We start from the raw sequence: 16,422 nt of genomic DNA, 5'->3' as shown, positions 1-16,422 counted from the left end.
TATGTACTCCAGGTCTCCAGGTCACAGTATGGTACAGGAAAGTGGGCAATGTGTGGTATGGATGCAAGGCTCCTGGGATTAAATCTCATAAAGCTGACTGAGCAGCCTGCAGCAAGTCCACTCTCTGTTCTGAACCATCACAGGATGGCTGTGAGAATGACCAAATTTAAATTAAGAATGGTAAAATACGTCGCCTGCTGCAAAATAGTCGATAAAATTCTGCTTATGTTTTAATTAAGCAATGTTGCTTTTGATGGAGTGAGTGACACCTGAGGGTGTGCTGACACCTATTTCATCCTCTTGCAGATCTCTCTTCTGTTCGTCTGCATGACTCCTCATCCGACAGTTTGGAAAATGAATTGAATGACTGCGCAAACCTCAATAAAAAAGAGGAGGGGAGCAAAGAGGTGGTGTCCCTGAGTGACATAGATTTGGACCTACTGGAAGCAGAGGACCCCCAAATCCGCTGCACCTCGTCAGGAGAGCACTCTGAAAGTGAGTCTGGGTATTCATCAACACCCATTTCTGATGCTCTCGAACCGCCTTCTCCCACCACCTCCACTTAAGTTGAATATTTGCTCAAGGGTGAGCTTATCATCCCTGGGCACTTTCCCTTCAGGGTCTTCAAGGGGAGACTTTGAAGGGGAAGCACCCAGGGACGATAAGCTCACCCTTGAACAAATAAGTGGCGGTGGTGGGAGAAGGCGGTTCGATGCATCTCTCTTTTCACTGCTATGGCTTTCTGGATCATCTTTGCCCACATCAATCCCCATAACCCCATGACCTTCCACAAATCTCCACAAATCTTCTGCCAAGTTGCCAACCAAATCTCAGCCAGCGTCCATTTCTGCGGGCTTCCGCCACAAATCTCCATCAGGAGAGCAGTCTGATGCATCTGCATCAGAGTGCTCTCCTGATGGAGATCTGTGGCGGATTTGGGCGGGGGGTGTCCTCTGCTTCTGGCGGGTCCAAATCAGTGTCACTCAGGGTCAACATGGAGTCCCTACTCCTGTTCTCTTGATCTCATTTTTAAGATGCATCAGAGTGCTCTCCTGATGGAGATTTGTGGTGGATTTGGGGGGGTCATTGATGGAAACTTAAATGAAACTCCGCCTGAGTTAAGAAACCCACTGATCACAGAGGTGGGATGAGAAATACAAGGAACTCTGCTCTTTTCACTGCTATGGCAAATATTCAGTCTAAGTGGAGGTGGTAAAATGCACAATCAAGAGGAAAGGAGAAGTCATTTTCTTCAGCAAACAAAGGACATACCCAGACTCACTTTCAGAGTGTTCTCCTGATGAGGTGCAGCAGATTTGGGGGTCCTCTGCTTCCGCAATATGACACCATGGCAGTCCAAGAGTCATAAAGGCAAAATGTCACAGACATTTCTACACTTTCTTGGACCTTGGATCAGGGGTTGGCTCTTTCTCTGGCCTGCGTGAAGAGAGTCTGGAGTGGCCTCCGCCCCAGCATGTGGCTATAAAGCAGAGCCTCCACCATGGAACGAGAAAAGAACTGTCCCGTTAAAATAACCTTGGAGTCACAAGCGTATCTTTTGGATGCCAGGAGAGTAGTTCTTCTGAGGGAGCTGGGCAGCTCAGCAGCCTTTCCTTTAGATACTTATCCTTGACTCTTGATTTTAAGGCAGAGTTTTGGTCAGTCTGGGCTCCTTAGCTATGGTATCATATTGCTCTTTCGAAGCTCCAAGGCGTTTGGTCCAATGGAAGTCAAGGATAAGTGTCTCTTCAAAAAAGGGAAAGAGCCTCCAAGCAGGAAGAGTCCAGTCTTTCATGGTGGAGGTTCCGCTTTTTACCCACATGCTGGGTGGAGACAAGCAGGCCTTTTGTGAGGAGGCCACCCCAGACTCTCTTCACACAGACCAGGGAAAGAGCCAACCCCTGATCCAAGGTCCAAGAAAGTGTGGAAACATCTCTGGCATTTTGCCTTTATGACTCTTGGATTGCCATGGTATCATATTGCAGAAGCAGAGGACCGCCCCAGATCTCCATCAGGAGAGCACTCTGATGCATCTACACCCACCTCAGATGGATCAAACCAGCTTCTCTCACCATCTTCATTTCTTTTCTGTCAGAAACTGTACAATGACAGAAGCCTGCAAGCAAAGAAAAATAGTTGTGAAAACCACATAGTTTATTACAAAGCTCCAACTGGGCCCTCCCTTGGCAGGTCCACCCTCAAGAAGTTCCTCTTGTTCCTCCCATTATCACATTCTGTATATCACATCTGCCTTAAGAGAAACTCTTGATTCTACAGCAAATAATTATACACATGCTTGCTATTCAGTTTTTCTCTGATCCATTCTTGTACATTCTAAACATTTATTTTAATGCAGTTTCACTCTTAAGGCAGAGTTTCATTTAAGTTTCCGTCAGTGACCCACTGACAATCAGTGCTGAAGACAGCACCTGGCTCGGGTCAGCACTTTGATTAAGGGAGGAAGGCTGCCTTTTAGGGGAAGGGGGAAATGAAGAGCTTTCTTCCTCTTCCTCTTCCTTGCTTTGCTCAGCCAAAAGCTCCAAGGCGTAAGGCCCACTCTGAAAATGAGTCTCTGTTCTCCACGTCAGGCTACGCACCTACACCCATCTCTGATGGATCGAACTGCCTTCTCTCACCACCTCTACTTATTTGCTCAAGGGTGAGTTTATTGTCCCTGGGCACCTCCCCTTCAGGGTCTTCAATGATCTCTCAACACCATCTCTCTGTTCACTGCTATGGCTTTCTGGATCATCTTTGCCCACATCAATCCCCATAACCTTCCACAAATCTTCCACAACAAATCAAGTTGCCAACCAAATCTCAGCCAGTGTCCATTTCTGTGGGCTTCCGCCACAAATCTCCATCACGACAGCACTCTGATGCATCTACACCCGTCTCAGACGGATTGGAGACCCCCGCTCTCTTTTCACTGCTATGGCAAATATTCAATGTAAGTGGAGGTGGTAAATGCACAATCAAGAGGAAAGGAGAAGTCATTTTCTTCAGCAAAAAAGGGACATTTTAAATTGAAGCATAAATCCTGCCCTCCTATAACTTACAACTCCCAAGTTTCGTGTGCATCTCCTTATTGTGTTTAATTTGGATATTACATTTTTCTTTCCCTTGTGAATTGTATTTAGGATTGTATAATATATATTGATAAAACTTTGCTATTGTATATGTTCTGAAATAAATGTGTATTTTTGTACTTGCAAAAAACGCTGCTAACTTTTTGGGTGGTTTGGGCTCTGGTGGTGATGTGTATCCATTGAGTAGTGTATTTTGAAATAAATATAACATTTTTGCCATAAAGCTGCTGGGATGAAAACTGCTGGGCGAATGGCATTCTTCTTGGTGACTTTTCATGTTTATCTCTTCAAAGAATGAGACGTTCCTTTGAAAATAGAGAGCACAATTCATAAATAATTTTCTCCTCTTCAGTCCTCATAGAAATAAATTGCAGTCACGCAAGAGTCCCCACACCATTGCTGGATATTCCTGAGGATGACTGGGAAGTTATCCATGTAATATTGAGGGTGATCCATGTCTCGTCATCCTCTGGTTCAGTGATTATGATGAGGAGGTTGGGACATCCATCTTCAATTGCTGTTATAAAGACTTCTGGGTTTAAACAATCGGCTCCTCTCCTCTTCCCTTGGGGTGGCTTGGAGAATTTTGCAATATAATGACACCTGTAGATGAATTAACATATATAAAAACCTGTTAAAAACAATTGCAAATAAAAACAGCGTGTGTTTTTTTAAAAAAAGACAAAACAAAACTGTAAATATAAACAGTTTAAAAGAGCAACACATGCATAAAATCAACTCAGATCCAGAACTGATAGCAACTGGGATAAAGATTTTTGAAGGCTTGTTGGAATTCTAGCAGTTGCCAAAGAGCCAGTGGAGAAGACGCCCATTTGATGTGCAATGGGAGGGAGTCCCCAAGAGTAGGTGCCACCACCCTAAAGGCCCACTTTTGACAAAGGACCCCTTGAAGCTGGGATAGCTCAGGCAGTAGAGCATGAAACACTTAATCTCTGGGTTGTGGGTTTGAGCCCCATGTTGGGCAAAAGATTCCTGTATTGCAGGGGGTTGGACTAGATGTTCCTTGTGGTCCCTTCCAACTCTCTGATTCTATTATAGGGTGGTATCTGCAGGATGCTCTATCCTGCAGAACACAGCAATCAGTATGTAGGGGGTGGTGCAGTTACAAGGTATTTATCGCACTTGGCTCACAAGTTATGTTACCAGTCATTTATCCATAACTGAAAGTCTAAAATTGGTTTGTGTACATGTGAACAGAGTCCCCATCTATCTTTTCAGATTGCAAAACAGTGGCTCCTTCTCTTTCCCTCGCAGCTGCCTCTGGTACGATTGCTTCTCATTTCTGTTACCCCTCTTCACCTCTGCCTTCCCTTTTTGTATTACTTAAACCTGCCTGGAATGGTTTGAGTTGCTCTGCCATCGTGACAGAACAACAGCCAGTGAAACACTCATCTATCAAAAGCAACAGGAGTCTTTTGGGCTGAGGGTGAAAGGCTGTAATCCTGGCGCCAGTTGCTTCATGACCTTTCCTTGAAAATGTGAGGCTTCAGGAACATGGCATGCTAAGATTCTCATCATTTTAGCAAAGACTTCCTGAGCCAGGAGAGGGGAATGTTGTTTGGTGGGCTCAATGCAGCCTACATACCATATGTTTATCTGAGCATATGGAAGAATCCAGAAGGGATGTCTAGTTATCCTTTCTCATTGTAACAGTTTGGGATGGTGTCAAAATTTGTGGTAGGGGGAGCTGAAAAACTCATTCCTGATTTTCCAAGGAGATCTACTAAAATGGCTTAAAATTGTTTTGCCCTTTGTCTTGTTTCATGGGTTAAGGCTCTGTGTAGGTGGGAAATAGAGCTGACCCATGTGTGAGTAATTAAAAAAAGGATTAGCTGTGTGTCTAGATTCAAAATGTGGGGCTTTGCACACTTTCAGCAGTACAGAGCCCATAGCAGAATTTAAAACACTCTTGGAGTTAAGCAGCAGCAAAGTGTGAAATATAGATTGTTCAGCCCTTTTGCATATCCTGTTTAGTCTGCTTTAAAGCTCTTGCCCCTCTCTCTACCCCTCTAGCAATGAACAGGCCACATACTGTTGAAAAGCTTAGAAGCTTTGTTTATTAAATCCAAAGGATAACATAAGTAGATTACTTGTGTGCAACAAACAGAATGTATTTCAAACATGCAGTCTGAACTTGGACCAACTTCAGACATGTCTGTCTTGGTCAGTTACATGGTGTGGAGAGAGAGTAAGAGAATGGGAATAGAAGCAGCTTCACTTCCTCACAGAGAAGAGGGGGCATGACCCAGCCAAGTCTAGGAACAGAACTCTACAATCTTAACCCCTTCATGCATTAACTGAGCTATCTCAGTGGTATGAAATTGGATCCCAGTTCAATTGCTCTTACATACAACTAGTCCAGGGGGTGGCTCTAGCTATGGTTGGCTTCCTCCTTCTTAAACCCTTGTGTAGAACTGCAGGGAGGGCCAAAGTAGGGCTGGTTTTCTCTATCTGTCATTGACTCTGGCGCCACCTACAGTTAGCCTCCCTGCATTCCGCCCCCATAGCTCTGTGGGCAACCAGACTTCACTGTAGGAAAGCAAACTGTGTTTCTTCTGCTGGAAAAAACCAATAAGAGGGAAGGCTACATCCCTAGTGCATACTGCCTAAGAAATCTCCACTAAGAAAGTTCACTTTCATAGTTTCCACAGGCAGAAATATGGTCTTTGAAATAGCTGGCAGGAAAGTCTGATCTCGAATAGTTGGCATCCATCTGTCTCGAGAGACAACGGAATGCGTTTCTCGGGGTGAAGTCAAACCACTGCATTAGGGGCATTGAAGTGACCTCCCCAGTGTGTATAGAGGTCCTGGGCTGCCCAGGCAACAAGACCCCCCCTCTCGACCTCGATGATGTGGTCCAAAGCAAAGCAGAGCAATACATTTGGCACCAACTTGGCTTCAGGACGTTCCCGAAGGAGGCGTACTAGGTGCCAACCAACCATCTTGGGGACTCCACGCCAGATTTGTGTAGGATTTACTCCTTAGTCTTTCCTTCTCCCGAAGATATCGCACAAGGCAGCGGATGTTTAGGGTCAGAGTTTTCTTTCTCCTGGATGGGCTACCTTTCCAGGTTGATGAGCCCAACTGTCCCTCACTTCCCTCCACACCATGTGCCTTCTTGACCAGTGAACCCAGTATTGGTCTCGTCTGCTCAATTGGTCAAAGCCTGTCTTTGCATGCAGGGGAAGTCCCTAACTCAGCCATGGATTTGAGACCCATCGGCTACCCTCACTTTGTTTAAATGGCCAGTCGAAGCTGTTCCCAGGATGTGGCTGTTGTATACTGACAGCTTCTGGGAGCCACAGGTGAGAGCTGAGAGCAGGGTAGAGATCAAAGGTGGACAAACTACCCCAGAAGGAGCACAATATGTCCCCCCACCAGAGTTACTACCCCTCCCCTAACACAAAATCTACATCCCAAAAAGGATGTGAAATGTATTCTGGACTTGCGAAACTGTGATAGATTAAGAGGGAAGGTGGGATATCCATCACCCTCTGGCTGTGATGAAACAGACACAACCAGGCCAAACACTTTGAGAGGAAAAACGAATTCTCAATACAAAGCCTGAGCAGATTCGGTTACTATTTGAGTGGCAATATTTTCTCGGATTTGTAGCTGCCAGGAGAAACATAACATAAATCCAGGGTCCTGCAGATTAAAACATTTTGCTGGCAAAACACAATAGGCCTATTTAAAGTGACGTTACAGCAAAATTCTTTGTTTTTATTTACTGAATTCCCATCCAAAGATCAGAGGGCAATTTACAATATGAAAACACAAAAATGCACACCATAGTAACAAACAAAAGCAATATACCACATACACAGTTTTAAAGGTCATTGATTGTTTACTTACCCCAAGGCCCGAGAAAGAAAGAATGTTTTTGCTTGGCGGTTAAAGCTGTGTAGTGAAGGTGCCAGGTGAGTCTCCCTGGGAAGAGCAGTCCACAAGCGGGGAGCCACCTCAGTTAGAAAGCCCATGCATGTGTTGCTACCATCCGAACTTCTCACACAGGAGGCACACGAAGGAGGTCCTCAGATGAAGAGCTCAGAGTCTGGGCTGACCTGTAGAACATCATCTTTGTATATGTGGTGCTCCAGCACAGTTTACTCTGAATTTGTTCGGTAAGATACCTGATGGTGATGATCAAGTGAAAACCACCTATCACATCATTGGTTGCAATGGGCCACAAGTGAAGAATATCATTATGATGTCATGCTGTGAGGTCAGTTCTTCCAGATGTTAAGACTTAATACTGAACATGCAGTTGCAACCAGACTTTTACTATCGCATCTAGTTTTGTCTGTGGTGAATTGTTCCAGCAATGAAATATCTAGCATTAATAGCTGTTTTCTTTTATTTTGAATAGGTTAGCTTATATTTTCATAAAGAAATGTTTTTTTTTCCTTTTGCAAATACAGCCAATGTTAATCTATTTCCCCCCAAGCAAGTATGCCAATGAAAACTTTAGAGATACTTCCCTTCTTGTCTTAGTTTGGTAAAAAAGAAGAGAAAAAAGAGAAATATTTTATATTTGCTCATCCTCCCAGCAGCCTCATTCCATATATGAGGAAATAGTAGACAAGAGGTTAAGAGCATTGCCTGAAGGCACATTGAGGGAATTGTTGCGAAACCCAGCACTGAGTATTCGAAAACTTCACCAGGGTCTCCAGTTTTGACTTCTCCTCCGTAAACCAAGGTCACTGTGGTTAAGTATAAAATATGATCGCGGCAGAATTTCACTCCTGTGGCAACATTGGAATTACAGGAACATTTGGCAGAATGCATTTCATAACAGGTTATTTGACTTGAATAGTAAGTGACAACAGGATCAAGTGAAGGGAAATGTTTTCTGTGTTGAAAACGCGTCTCTTAAATAAGGTCACTGAATGGCTAAATTCTGGACTATTTAAGCTTGGCTAAGGCTGGTTGTCCCCTAGAAACAGGTACCCGCCTACTTGTCCCCTAGAAACAGTTGACATTTTCAGTCAAGCCACAGAAAGATTTTGATGTGATGGAAGCCCAGGGCAGCCCTCGCGTTGAAGGGAAGTCCATGTTCAGCATACAATTCACATTAACAAATTGAGCTCATGTGCCAAGCTTAATAGGCCTCATGTGGTAGACATGTCCCATTTGGAACCCAAGAATGATGCAGACCCCCCCCCCCTTCTGTGTAAATGTGGATGAATTAGTTTGTGTATCCACTGTGACAACAATATTGCAGCTGTACTAGCAAAGTGAAAACATTTGTGGAGGCCGACACGCCTAGCTCTTCACCTGAGGGATGCTGTCCGTAAGTCAGGGAACTCTCCTGTTTAAATGCGCTTCAGATATGAACTCACCAGGCGTATTTAGGGAAGGACTGACACATTTTTTTGTTTGTTTGTTTTATAATAAATAAATGCTATCTTCAGACATTAGCAAAGCTGAATAAAGCATAGTTGAATGAGTGAGTGGCTGGGTGGGGAGAGAAGAATATGTCAAAGCGCTGAGAGATCTCAGCAAAATGGCTTTCTTTTCTTTTCTTTTTGCTTTTGCACACACTAGGCATCTCCCACATCTTTGCCTTGGGGGCTTTTTGTTAATTCTGGCCTGGCCACAGGGCTGAGGTTGTGAGAGTCTATGATTCTATGAGATAGTGACTTGCCTAAGGGTAAAATGCAACTTACAATGGCATGTTTCCCTTGTATAACATTACTGCAGGGTATTGGCAGGGGAGAATTGATAGGCAAGAGTGGGTGGGTCAATGTGTAATCCTCCTCTCTCCTATTTCCCCAAGTGAGTTATTTTTAATCATCCCACCACCTAGCCAGGCTCTGAAATCATCCTCTGGTATGAGAATTAGCAGGCACAGGAAGACTTCAAGTACACCTTTCTCTTTGTTCACCAATTCTCCCCTGCAAGTGTACCCTTGCCATACATTATCTCCTGAAAAGGGTCTAGGAATGTGCATTTGCTGAAGTGATGGCTAGTTCCTGCCCTAGGTGAACTGCTGAGTTCATGCCTGGCATCCTTATGGAAAGTGGACTACGGATATTTAAACAAATCAGCAGAAGTTGGGAGGCAGTCGTAAAGCTGGGTATGCGGGCAAACAGCTACGCAATAGGACTTTTCTGTTTCAACACTGGGTAGGCAATGTAGGTCAAGGAGCTTCCTGTGACCCTGCCTGCCCATGTCTCGTTCTGCCGCTATGGTTTCCGAGCCAGCTGAAATAACATGGGCAACAGAGGCTGTCAATCCCTTGTTGACCCCCATGCAAATCCAACATTACACTCAGCAGATTGGGCCGTCACTCACAGTGATGTGAAGCAAACCGAAAGATGTGGTCTGCACTGTCGAGTTGCATTGCGAGCCGTCGTGTTAACGGCACACGACACGGCGGTGTTGTACATAGCCTGGCACCAGATTGCAAAAACTGCTGATGGGCTTGTGCTAAAGAAGGAACAAACGTCTCCCAAAGTGTAGCATATATAGAACCTTTTCCCGGGCAACCTATGCATTGCGTGGTAGGGATGCTTCAACGACTCATATTTGGGAATTCCAATACCTCTCCCAGACTAGCATGTGGCTCAGAACTAACGTATCCATGTTAGGCAAGCTGGTGCCTTAGATGTAGTGGGAAGACGCTATAGAATTGCAAGCAGCAAAAGAAAATTAAACTACTACTAGCCTGGTCCTGCTGAGTGAGATTCTGGCCCAGTCAAAGGTTTTGACATCTTTATGTATCCTAATTGTGCCTAAGACAAAACACACATTATTTTCCCTATGGTCCTAAAGGTAGCAGATAATTGATGGCTGCCACTTCCCTGCTCCGTGCCGATCAGATATTTGTTTCTTAGACTACCCCCACCCCAATGTGTCACACACATTTGCTCATTTTATACGCTGTGATAGTTTGCCGCTCTGGGGAATGACAGAATCGCCTCCCTTCTGTTTTACGCATCAGTCATTCAGCAGCGACGCTTCTGGCTGAAGAGTGTGTTTCTGTGTCAGGCAGGAGAAGGTTGACAAGTTGAAAACTTATTAGCTCCTGCGGTCAACCCTGCAGGCCCGAGTGCATAGACATTTGTTTCCATTAGCAGACAGAATAAATATGACATAGATGAGACAAGACCTCCCCGCCCCCAACAAATAAATATAGAAGACATGAGTAAACAATAGAGATGTTTAAATGCATCTCCTGGCAGTGAATAATTGTAAAGAGTTGCCGCTTTGAAATTTGGCAAATCACTTCTACAGCCTTGTCACTTCTGTTTGATTGAATTATTCAGGGGCCCTCTCTGCAGAAGTCCATTTGCCCCTTCTCAAGAGGGTGGCTTTGTGGGCAGGCTCCCAAGCCTCCTCTCTGAACTGGCCTATTGCAGGCCAGATCATCCTCCTGCCACCAAATTGGCCAATGGTGGCAGGAATTACAGGGCATTTCTCTGGGCACGAGACCAACTAACCAATGGTGGCGCTTGGCCCTGCGTGCCCAGGGTAGGGATAAATTCACAGCCTGCTGGGCCCTTCGGTCCTCTCCCCAGAACAATGGCTCTGGGGTTGGTATCTCTCCACCATCCCTTGTTGTGAAGGCTGATGTGTCTCACTACATTATCGACATTTGCATATCCATAGTAATATGCCATTGCCTGTTTGTTGACTGATGTTTTCCTCCAACATCAGCTTGTTGGTCAGGTGCTACAGTATTACTCCTCGTCTGCCTTTCTGGAAGGAACCGGGTTGGCAAAGGCTGCCCTGATATCTGGAGGACAAGGCAGATGCAACATTTTCACAGCAGATCCAGGAGACCCCTCACCTGCAGGTTGTGTCTCCCTTTGCAATTTACCTTGCAAGCAAATGTATCAACAGGGCAAATGTTGCTTCCTGTTTGGACATAAGAACCTTGCAGGATCAGGCCAGCAACCCATGTGGTCCAGTATCCTGTCAGCCAGATGCCTATGGTAAGCCCATAAGTAAGATGAGCACAGCAACACTGCTATCAGGTTTGCTCCGCCACACCTCCTGCAGGTGGACTATATACCTTAAAAATATTGGTTAAGACACCATATGCACATTTATCCTTCATATTAAAACAAAGGCAAACAATCAACTCTACAATGCTATTATTTAAAAAAAAATCCAGCAAACTGGCCAAGGGCTTGTGGAGGAGTAGAGGCAGACATGTTTTGGTGATGTCTTCTTATTCTTCTTTGGTGACCACTCGTAGCTGAGTAAGATTGTCTTCCAGAAACACGGTCTTAACAGTGAGTCTGTAAGTGACCGTGGAGGCCAATTCTGGATCAACACATCCTTCTAAAGTGGGGACATAGGTTTCTGGGCAAGAGTTGATCATGGTGAGAGTTTGCCAAGTGTGCCTTCCTCTTAGCACATTTCTCCCTTTTGTCCTGAGTTGGAGTGTCTTCAAAGCCCGTGGCACCTTTGGTAAAGGCTGTTCTCCAACTGGAGTGCTTGCAGACCAGTGTTTCACAGTTGTCGGTGTTTAGACTACATTTTTTAAGATTTGCCTTGAGAGAGTCCTTGAACCTCTTTTATTGACCACCAGCATTACACTTTCCATTTTTAAGTTTGGAATAGAGTAATTGCTTTGGAAGAGAATAATCATGTCATAGGTACACAGCCATGAGCACTTTCCACTATTGGCTTTTCCCCTGATTCAAACAGAACTGTGCTGAAAACATGCAAAACTCTGCTTTCAGAGCCTACTTTGGGACAGAAATTATGTTGCCCTGCTTTCAATGACGCAAGTCCTGGTCTGAATGTGTTACTTCACCCCCTTTGAACCTTGAATACTTTTCTGGGGGGTGGGGGTGGGAACCTTATCTATCTGTCCAAGTGTTACATTTTGGAGGCAGGCTAATAATCTTTTCAAAGTGGGTATTTAAAAGAGCAACAGCCATGACCTCGGCCATCTTTACAGCAAAGCAGGCAGCGTCAAGTCTCCAACAAATATGATCCATCTGGGCTACCCTCTTCCTTGACTTCTGCGGTATGTTGACTTTCACTAACAGGGTGGATAGCATCACCCCTCTGGCCCCTGTCTTTTCTGAAAAGCATTTCCAGTAGAGATGGATGGTACAGTTCTTTGGAAAGAGACACCAGTGGAAGTGTCAAAGTCACCTCCTGGGCACAACGCAGGAGACCGGTGGCTGGCTGGATGTCCGAGTCAGCTGAATACACAGCATTAACTGCCCTGTGGGCATATTTACGTTCCTTTCAGTGCCAGCTCCCCATAAGCAGAGGCTTGTCAGAGGAAGACATATTCTTGCTAAGTGATAGCTCTGGGAGTGGTATGCCATTTGAAGCAGCTTTAGTGACAAGATCAGGCAATGGACCAAAGCTAGAGAGATGTCTAGAGACAGACACCTACAAGGGGCACGCGGAGAAGCAGAGTCCAATCTTGTGGCTAACAAATATAACTGTACATTGACACACAATTCTCACCTTCCTTCATACTAGGGGGGCCAGCAAGTGACTTTGGAGATTAATAGGATTAGTAGACAATGGGCATTATGAAAATTTTCCAACTATTTGCAGAGATGTTGCAGCATAGGTCTTAATACTTGGGTTCTGAGACAAGTTGATACTCTGTCAATTTCCCTACCTTCTACAAATCTATACTCCGGAGGCTCCTCTATTAGTATACCAGGGGAGACAACACGCCTCCTAACTAGTTTGGGATTCTTCTTTTCTCTTCAGAAGAGCTATCCCCTTCTGACTGAATTGAGACCCAAGTACAGCATTCCCTTATAACTCCACTTCTCCTTTCTCAAATTCAACAGCCCAGTTCTCAATTGTCTGTTTGTTCTTAAAAAGCACAGGAAACCCTGTCTTTCAATCTATCCCCCAGCTCAAAGACTTCCTCCCCTGGCTGTAGATATTTCCTCAGTGCAAATTACACAGAGCTAAGAGGCTATACTTCTATCCAGCTGAACGCCAAGTACCTCAGCTTTTGACTGCTTTTCTTTTTCCCTAAGTACTAGCTGTACCTGCAGCCAATCAAAATGAGTCTCCAGTCCATCACTCTGAAAGTTAACACCACCATTGAGAAGATGCCTTTGCCAGGAGTCCTTTGAAGGCCTATCAGAGGACCGTTCTCTATTTGAAGGTGAAGCAGATGGGGCTCGCCCACCCAGGAAGGTAGCTGTGATGGAAAGCTAAGGTAGACCAGTGTTTGGTGATGCAGTGCTGCGGAATTCCACCAGGACTTACGTTACAGGCAGATGTCATGGACTGGCTGGACACAGAGCAATGATGGGAGGAACCAGCTGGGAGACCACCAACACCCCCCCCCCCCGGGAAGAAGGCTCAGAGTCCAGGGAGGAGTGATGGGAAAACAATGAGTGGTTAGAGGGAGAAGGCTATGAAGAGGAGGTGTCAGAAGCTGATGAGGTAACAGGTCTTGGTGAGAAATGAGTGTGGCAGGAGGAGCCCAGAAGCTGAAGCAGAAGAGGAGGCAAGTCAAGAGGCAGAGATGAGTCTGGCTGGAGAAGCTGCATGGGTGTCTCCCCCTCCTGCTGCAACAAGCTCCCCTCCCAGAACCAGGAGAGGCATACAGAGGGTGGAGCATAAGTTCATACAGGCACAGTCTCAAATTGCTTGGGGAAAACCTGGAAGAGGAGGGGACTTAGGCAGCTGTGGGGAGGTGGGGACTTTCAGCCTCAGAAACTGCTTCATGGGGGCAAGATCTGCCAGAATATGAGTTGCTGTTCTCATTAGGCCTGACACTCCTGTGCTGATCCTGTTTTTGCTAATAGTTAACTCCAATTTGCGCAGTGTGGTTTGCTGCTGCTTGCTCCTGTCAGTAGTCTATTTAGGTCTGTTTAGGGAAGCTTTTAATGTTTAATAGGTTATTGTATTTTAGTGTTTTGTTGGAAGCCGCCCAGAGTGGCTGGGGAAACCCAGCCAGATGGGCAGGGTATAAATAATAAATTATTATTATTATTATTATTATTATTATTATTATTATGGAGGGGTGGGGGGGAGAAGCTAGGCCAACCCTCCCTGCCATCTCCTCCACAAAGCACCCCTCTTGTAAAAGTAACCCAAACCAGCCTCTCTGAATCCATTGAATTGCCTCTGTACAAGGGCAAGTTCCAAGGCTCTTGCCATTTAAGCAGTTGCATTGGCTTATAAAGAAGGGAAGTGACTCTATTAACACTTTAACAGAAAGGAGGAAGTCTCTGCGCTAAAACTGACACGGAGAGCATTGTTAATAGGAGATGGCCAGCTTGCCTAGGCACACGAAGCAAGGAGAACTAAAGGTAGAAAGAGGAAAGAGGCTTTTGTTGCCAACTCAGGTCTTGCAGCACAAGAACATTTCTTTCCATCTTGACCAAAACCGGCTTTCTAAAACATGCAAAGGAACTCGCAGCTTGCCAGACATGAAGCCCTGAAGTCAGGCTAGACAGAGTATTATCATATTCGACTGAAGCCGCCTCCTTCTGCGCCTACGGGGCCTTTGATGGCTAGAAGTCTTGGACTCCTCCCGTGAGAATTACTCAGAGGAAATGTCAACTCATCCCACATCGTTCCAATTTATTCTGCAATTCTCTTCCGCTCCCCATCTCGCAGTAGGAATGCTGCATCGGCTGCTGGCTGGGAAATTAGCCCAACGGAGCAAGACGAGCTGCTCTCTCGGCCCAAAGCCAAGGAGAAAATTGAATGGAGAGACTTCTAGTCTGTCTCCTCATTAGGCCAGCGAGCAGCAGCAGCAGCAGCAGCAACGGCCTTTACTTTCTCCAGAGTTGCTGCAGGACATGGCGGGCTGGCGGGTGAAGAGAGGGGAGCCAATTTGCTACCCACGCTTGTTAGCGTTCAGCACGTGAGTTGATGAGTTTAAAGGCCAGACAGCAAAGTTCTTTCAAACAGCAAACCTAGACACACTTTCCCTTTACACTACACCAGCGGCAAGTTGGGAAGCAGAAAGAAAATTGCTGTGCCCTAAGAACAAAGGGTAACTTATTCTCCTTCATGGCACACAGAATAATCTTCAAGATCTTAAATTTCCAAGGCAGAAAACCAGGCAATTAATTTTAAATGCACTGGCTTTGCAAGAGAGAGATGTTTAATTCTTTACCTAATAAGAAACCTATTTCCCTATAGTACAAGCTTTTCAATAATATTAGCACTAGGTTTTTCTCCAAGGAGTGTAGACTGCTGTTCAGGTTTCCAGCCATCCATGCCTTTTTCCGGGATACTCCATTCCAGTTCCCCTTCCCCTGGTTTCCCATCCCCTTAACAGTCAGTGAACTTTCTGCACCCACTGAGCAGGCTCTTTTTAGTTGTTCTCCACCACTTTTTAAAATGTTGTCTGAACTTTTGGAAACCTTCAGGTTTTCCAGCTTGTTAATACCACCTCCTCCTGCTTTCTTGACAGTGGGATTTCACCTCTGGCTGTCCAGAGCAGCTCATAGCACCAGAAGGTAATGAAAACTGTCTTTGGTGGTAGGGTTCCACCCTGCCCATTATAGGTTAATGAGGCTGGAATGTGGAAACCCTGTTATTTTATGGGTGGGTTTGATTTTCTGTTGTCAAGGTGGTGTGTTAGAGCATTTTGTCACGTCCTTGTTGGACACAGAGCTTCAAGGGCATTCTCAGAAAGTGGTATAGACTAAAAAATAAAATTGCTGAAACTAGCTCCTATATTTGTTCACATAGCAATTGACTGAATGAGGGAACAATTAACTGCACCGTAAATGCTCTGTACTTACCTTCTGTGTAAAACTTGATGGTGCGCATGCACGCACATGCACACACACTGGAAAGTATAGTTTTCAGGCATTTTTCTTGCATGGTATTCATTCATTCATTGAGTTGGAGGAGATCTATACAACCCCTTGCTTAACACAGGAAATCTACAGCACACTCATGATGCACTGGGGTGAGAACTATAATATATCCTGGAGATTCTTTAAGTTAATTTTTTCTGTCTCCTGATGCAAAACACAGACACACCATGTGATAGAACCCAGGTTTGATTTAAAAAGGCACCTACCTATTCAGCAGAAGTATGTGGCATAACCCTCCTCTGAAGACATTAACTCCATGCGCATGGAAAACAAGCACATCAGGACTAGGCTCTATGGAACCCTTCATCTTGATATGCTAGTTGCTCTGTGTGCAGGGATTTTAACATGGGGAAAATATTCACTCATTCCAACCCCCCTTTGCATTACCCAGGATTATAGCACATGCTTTCTATGAATACACACTTTATCCCCAGAAGGCTCTGAAATATACCACACAAGAATAACTCCACAAGCTGTCAGCCAAGTCTTGCACCTTACGTATGACTATATCTTAACATGCTGAA

General features: G+C 45.1%; 1 protein-coding gene and 1 long non-coding RNA gene across 6 annotated transcripts in view; one reads left to right on the top strand and one right to left on the bottom strand.

The window, feature by feature from the left end:
- ARHGAP20 (Rho GTPase activating protein 20) overlaps window positions 1-660 on the top strand; it is a 75,877-nt gene extending 75,217 nt beyond the window's left edge. For 3 of the 5 annotated variants that reach the window (XM_081860389.1, XM_081860392.1, XM_081860391.1), the window contains exon 15: window positions 307-659. In XM_081860389.1, the coding sequence (XP_081716515.1) occupies window positions 307-566 (260 nt within the window). In that variant the 3' untranslated portion in view covers window positions 567-659. Of the gene's footprint in view, window positions 1-306 lie in introns of all 5 variants that reach the window. The other 2 variants (XM_081860390.1, XM_081860393.1) reach the window with 1 other exon arrangement.
- Window positions 661-3,069: 2,409 nt separating this feature from the next.
- Window positions 3,070-7,292, bottom strand: LOC309341307. The gene is made up of 2 exons (XR_014156190.1): window positions 6,966-7,292; window positions 3,070-3,692 (listed from the first exon to the last, which is right to left on the bottom strand). It is a non-coding gene; the product is annotated as an uncharacterized lncRNA (long non-coding RNA).
- Between the last annotated feature and the right edge of the window lie 9,130 nt (window positions 7,293-16,422).

This window comes from Podarcis erhardii, assembly GCF_964252035.2.
Source record: "Podarcis erhardii genome assembly, chromosome: 4".
Taxonomy (NCBI): Eukaryota; Metazoa; Chordata; class Lepidosauria; order Squamata; family Lacertidae; genus Podarcis; species Podarcis erhardii.
Note: the sequence above shows the minus strand (reverse complement) of the source record. Positions and strands in the feature narration are given on the sequence as shown.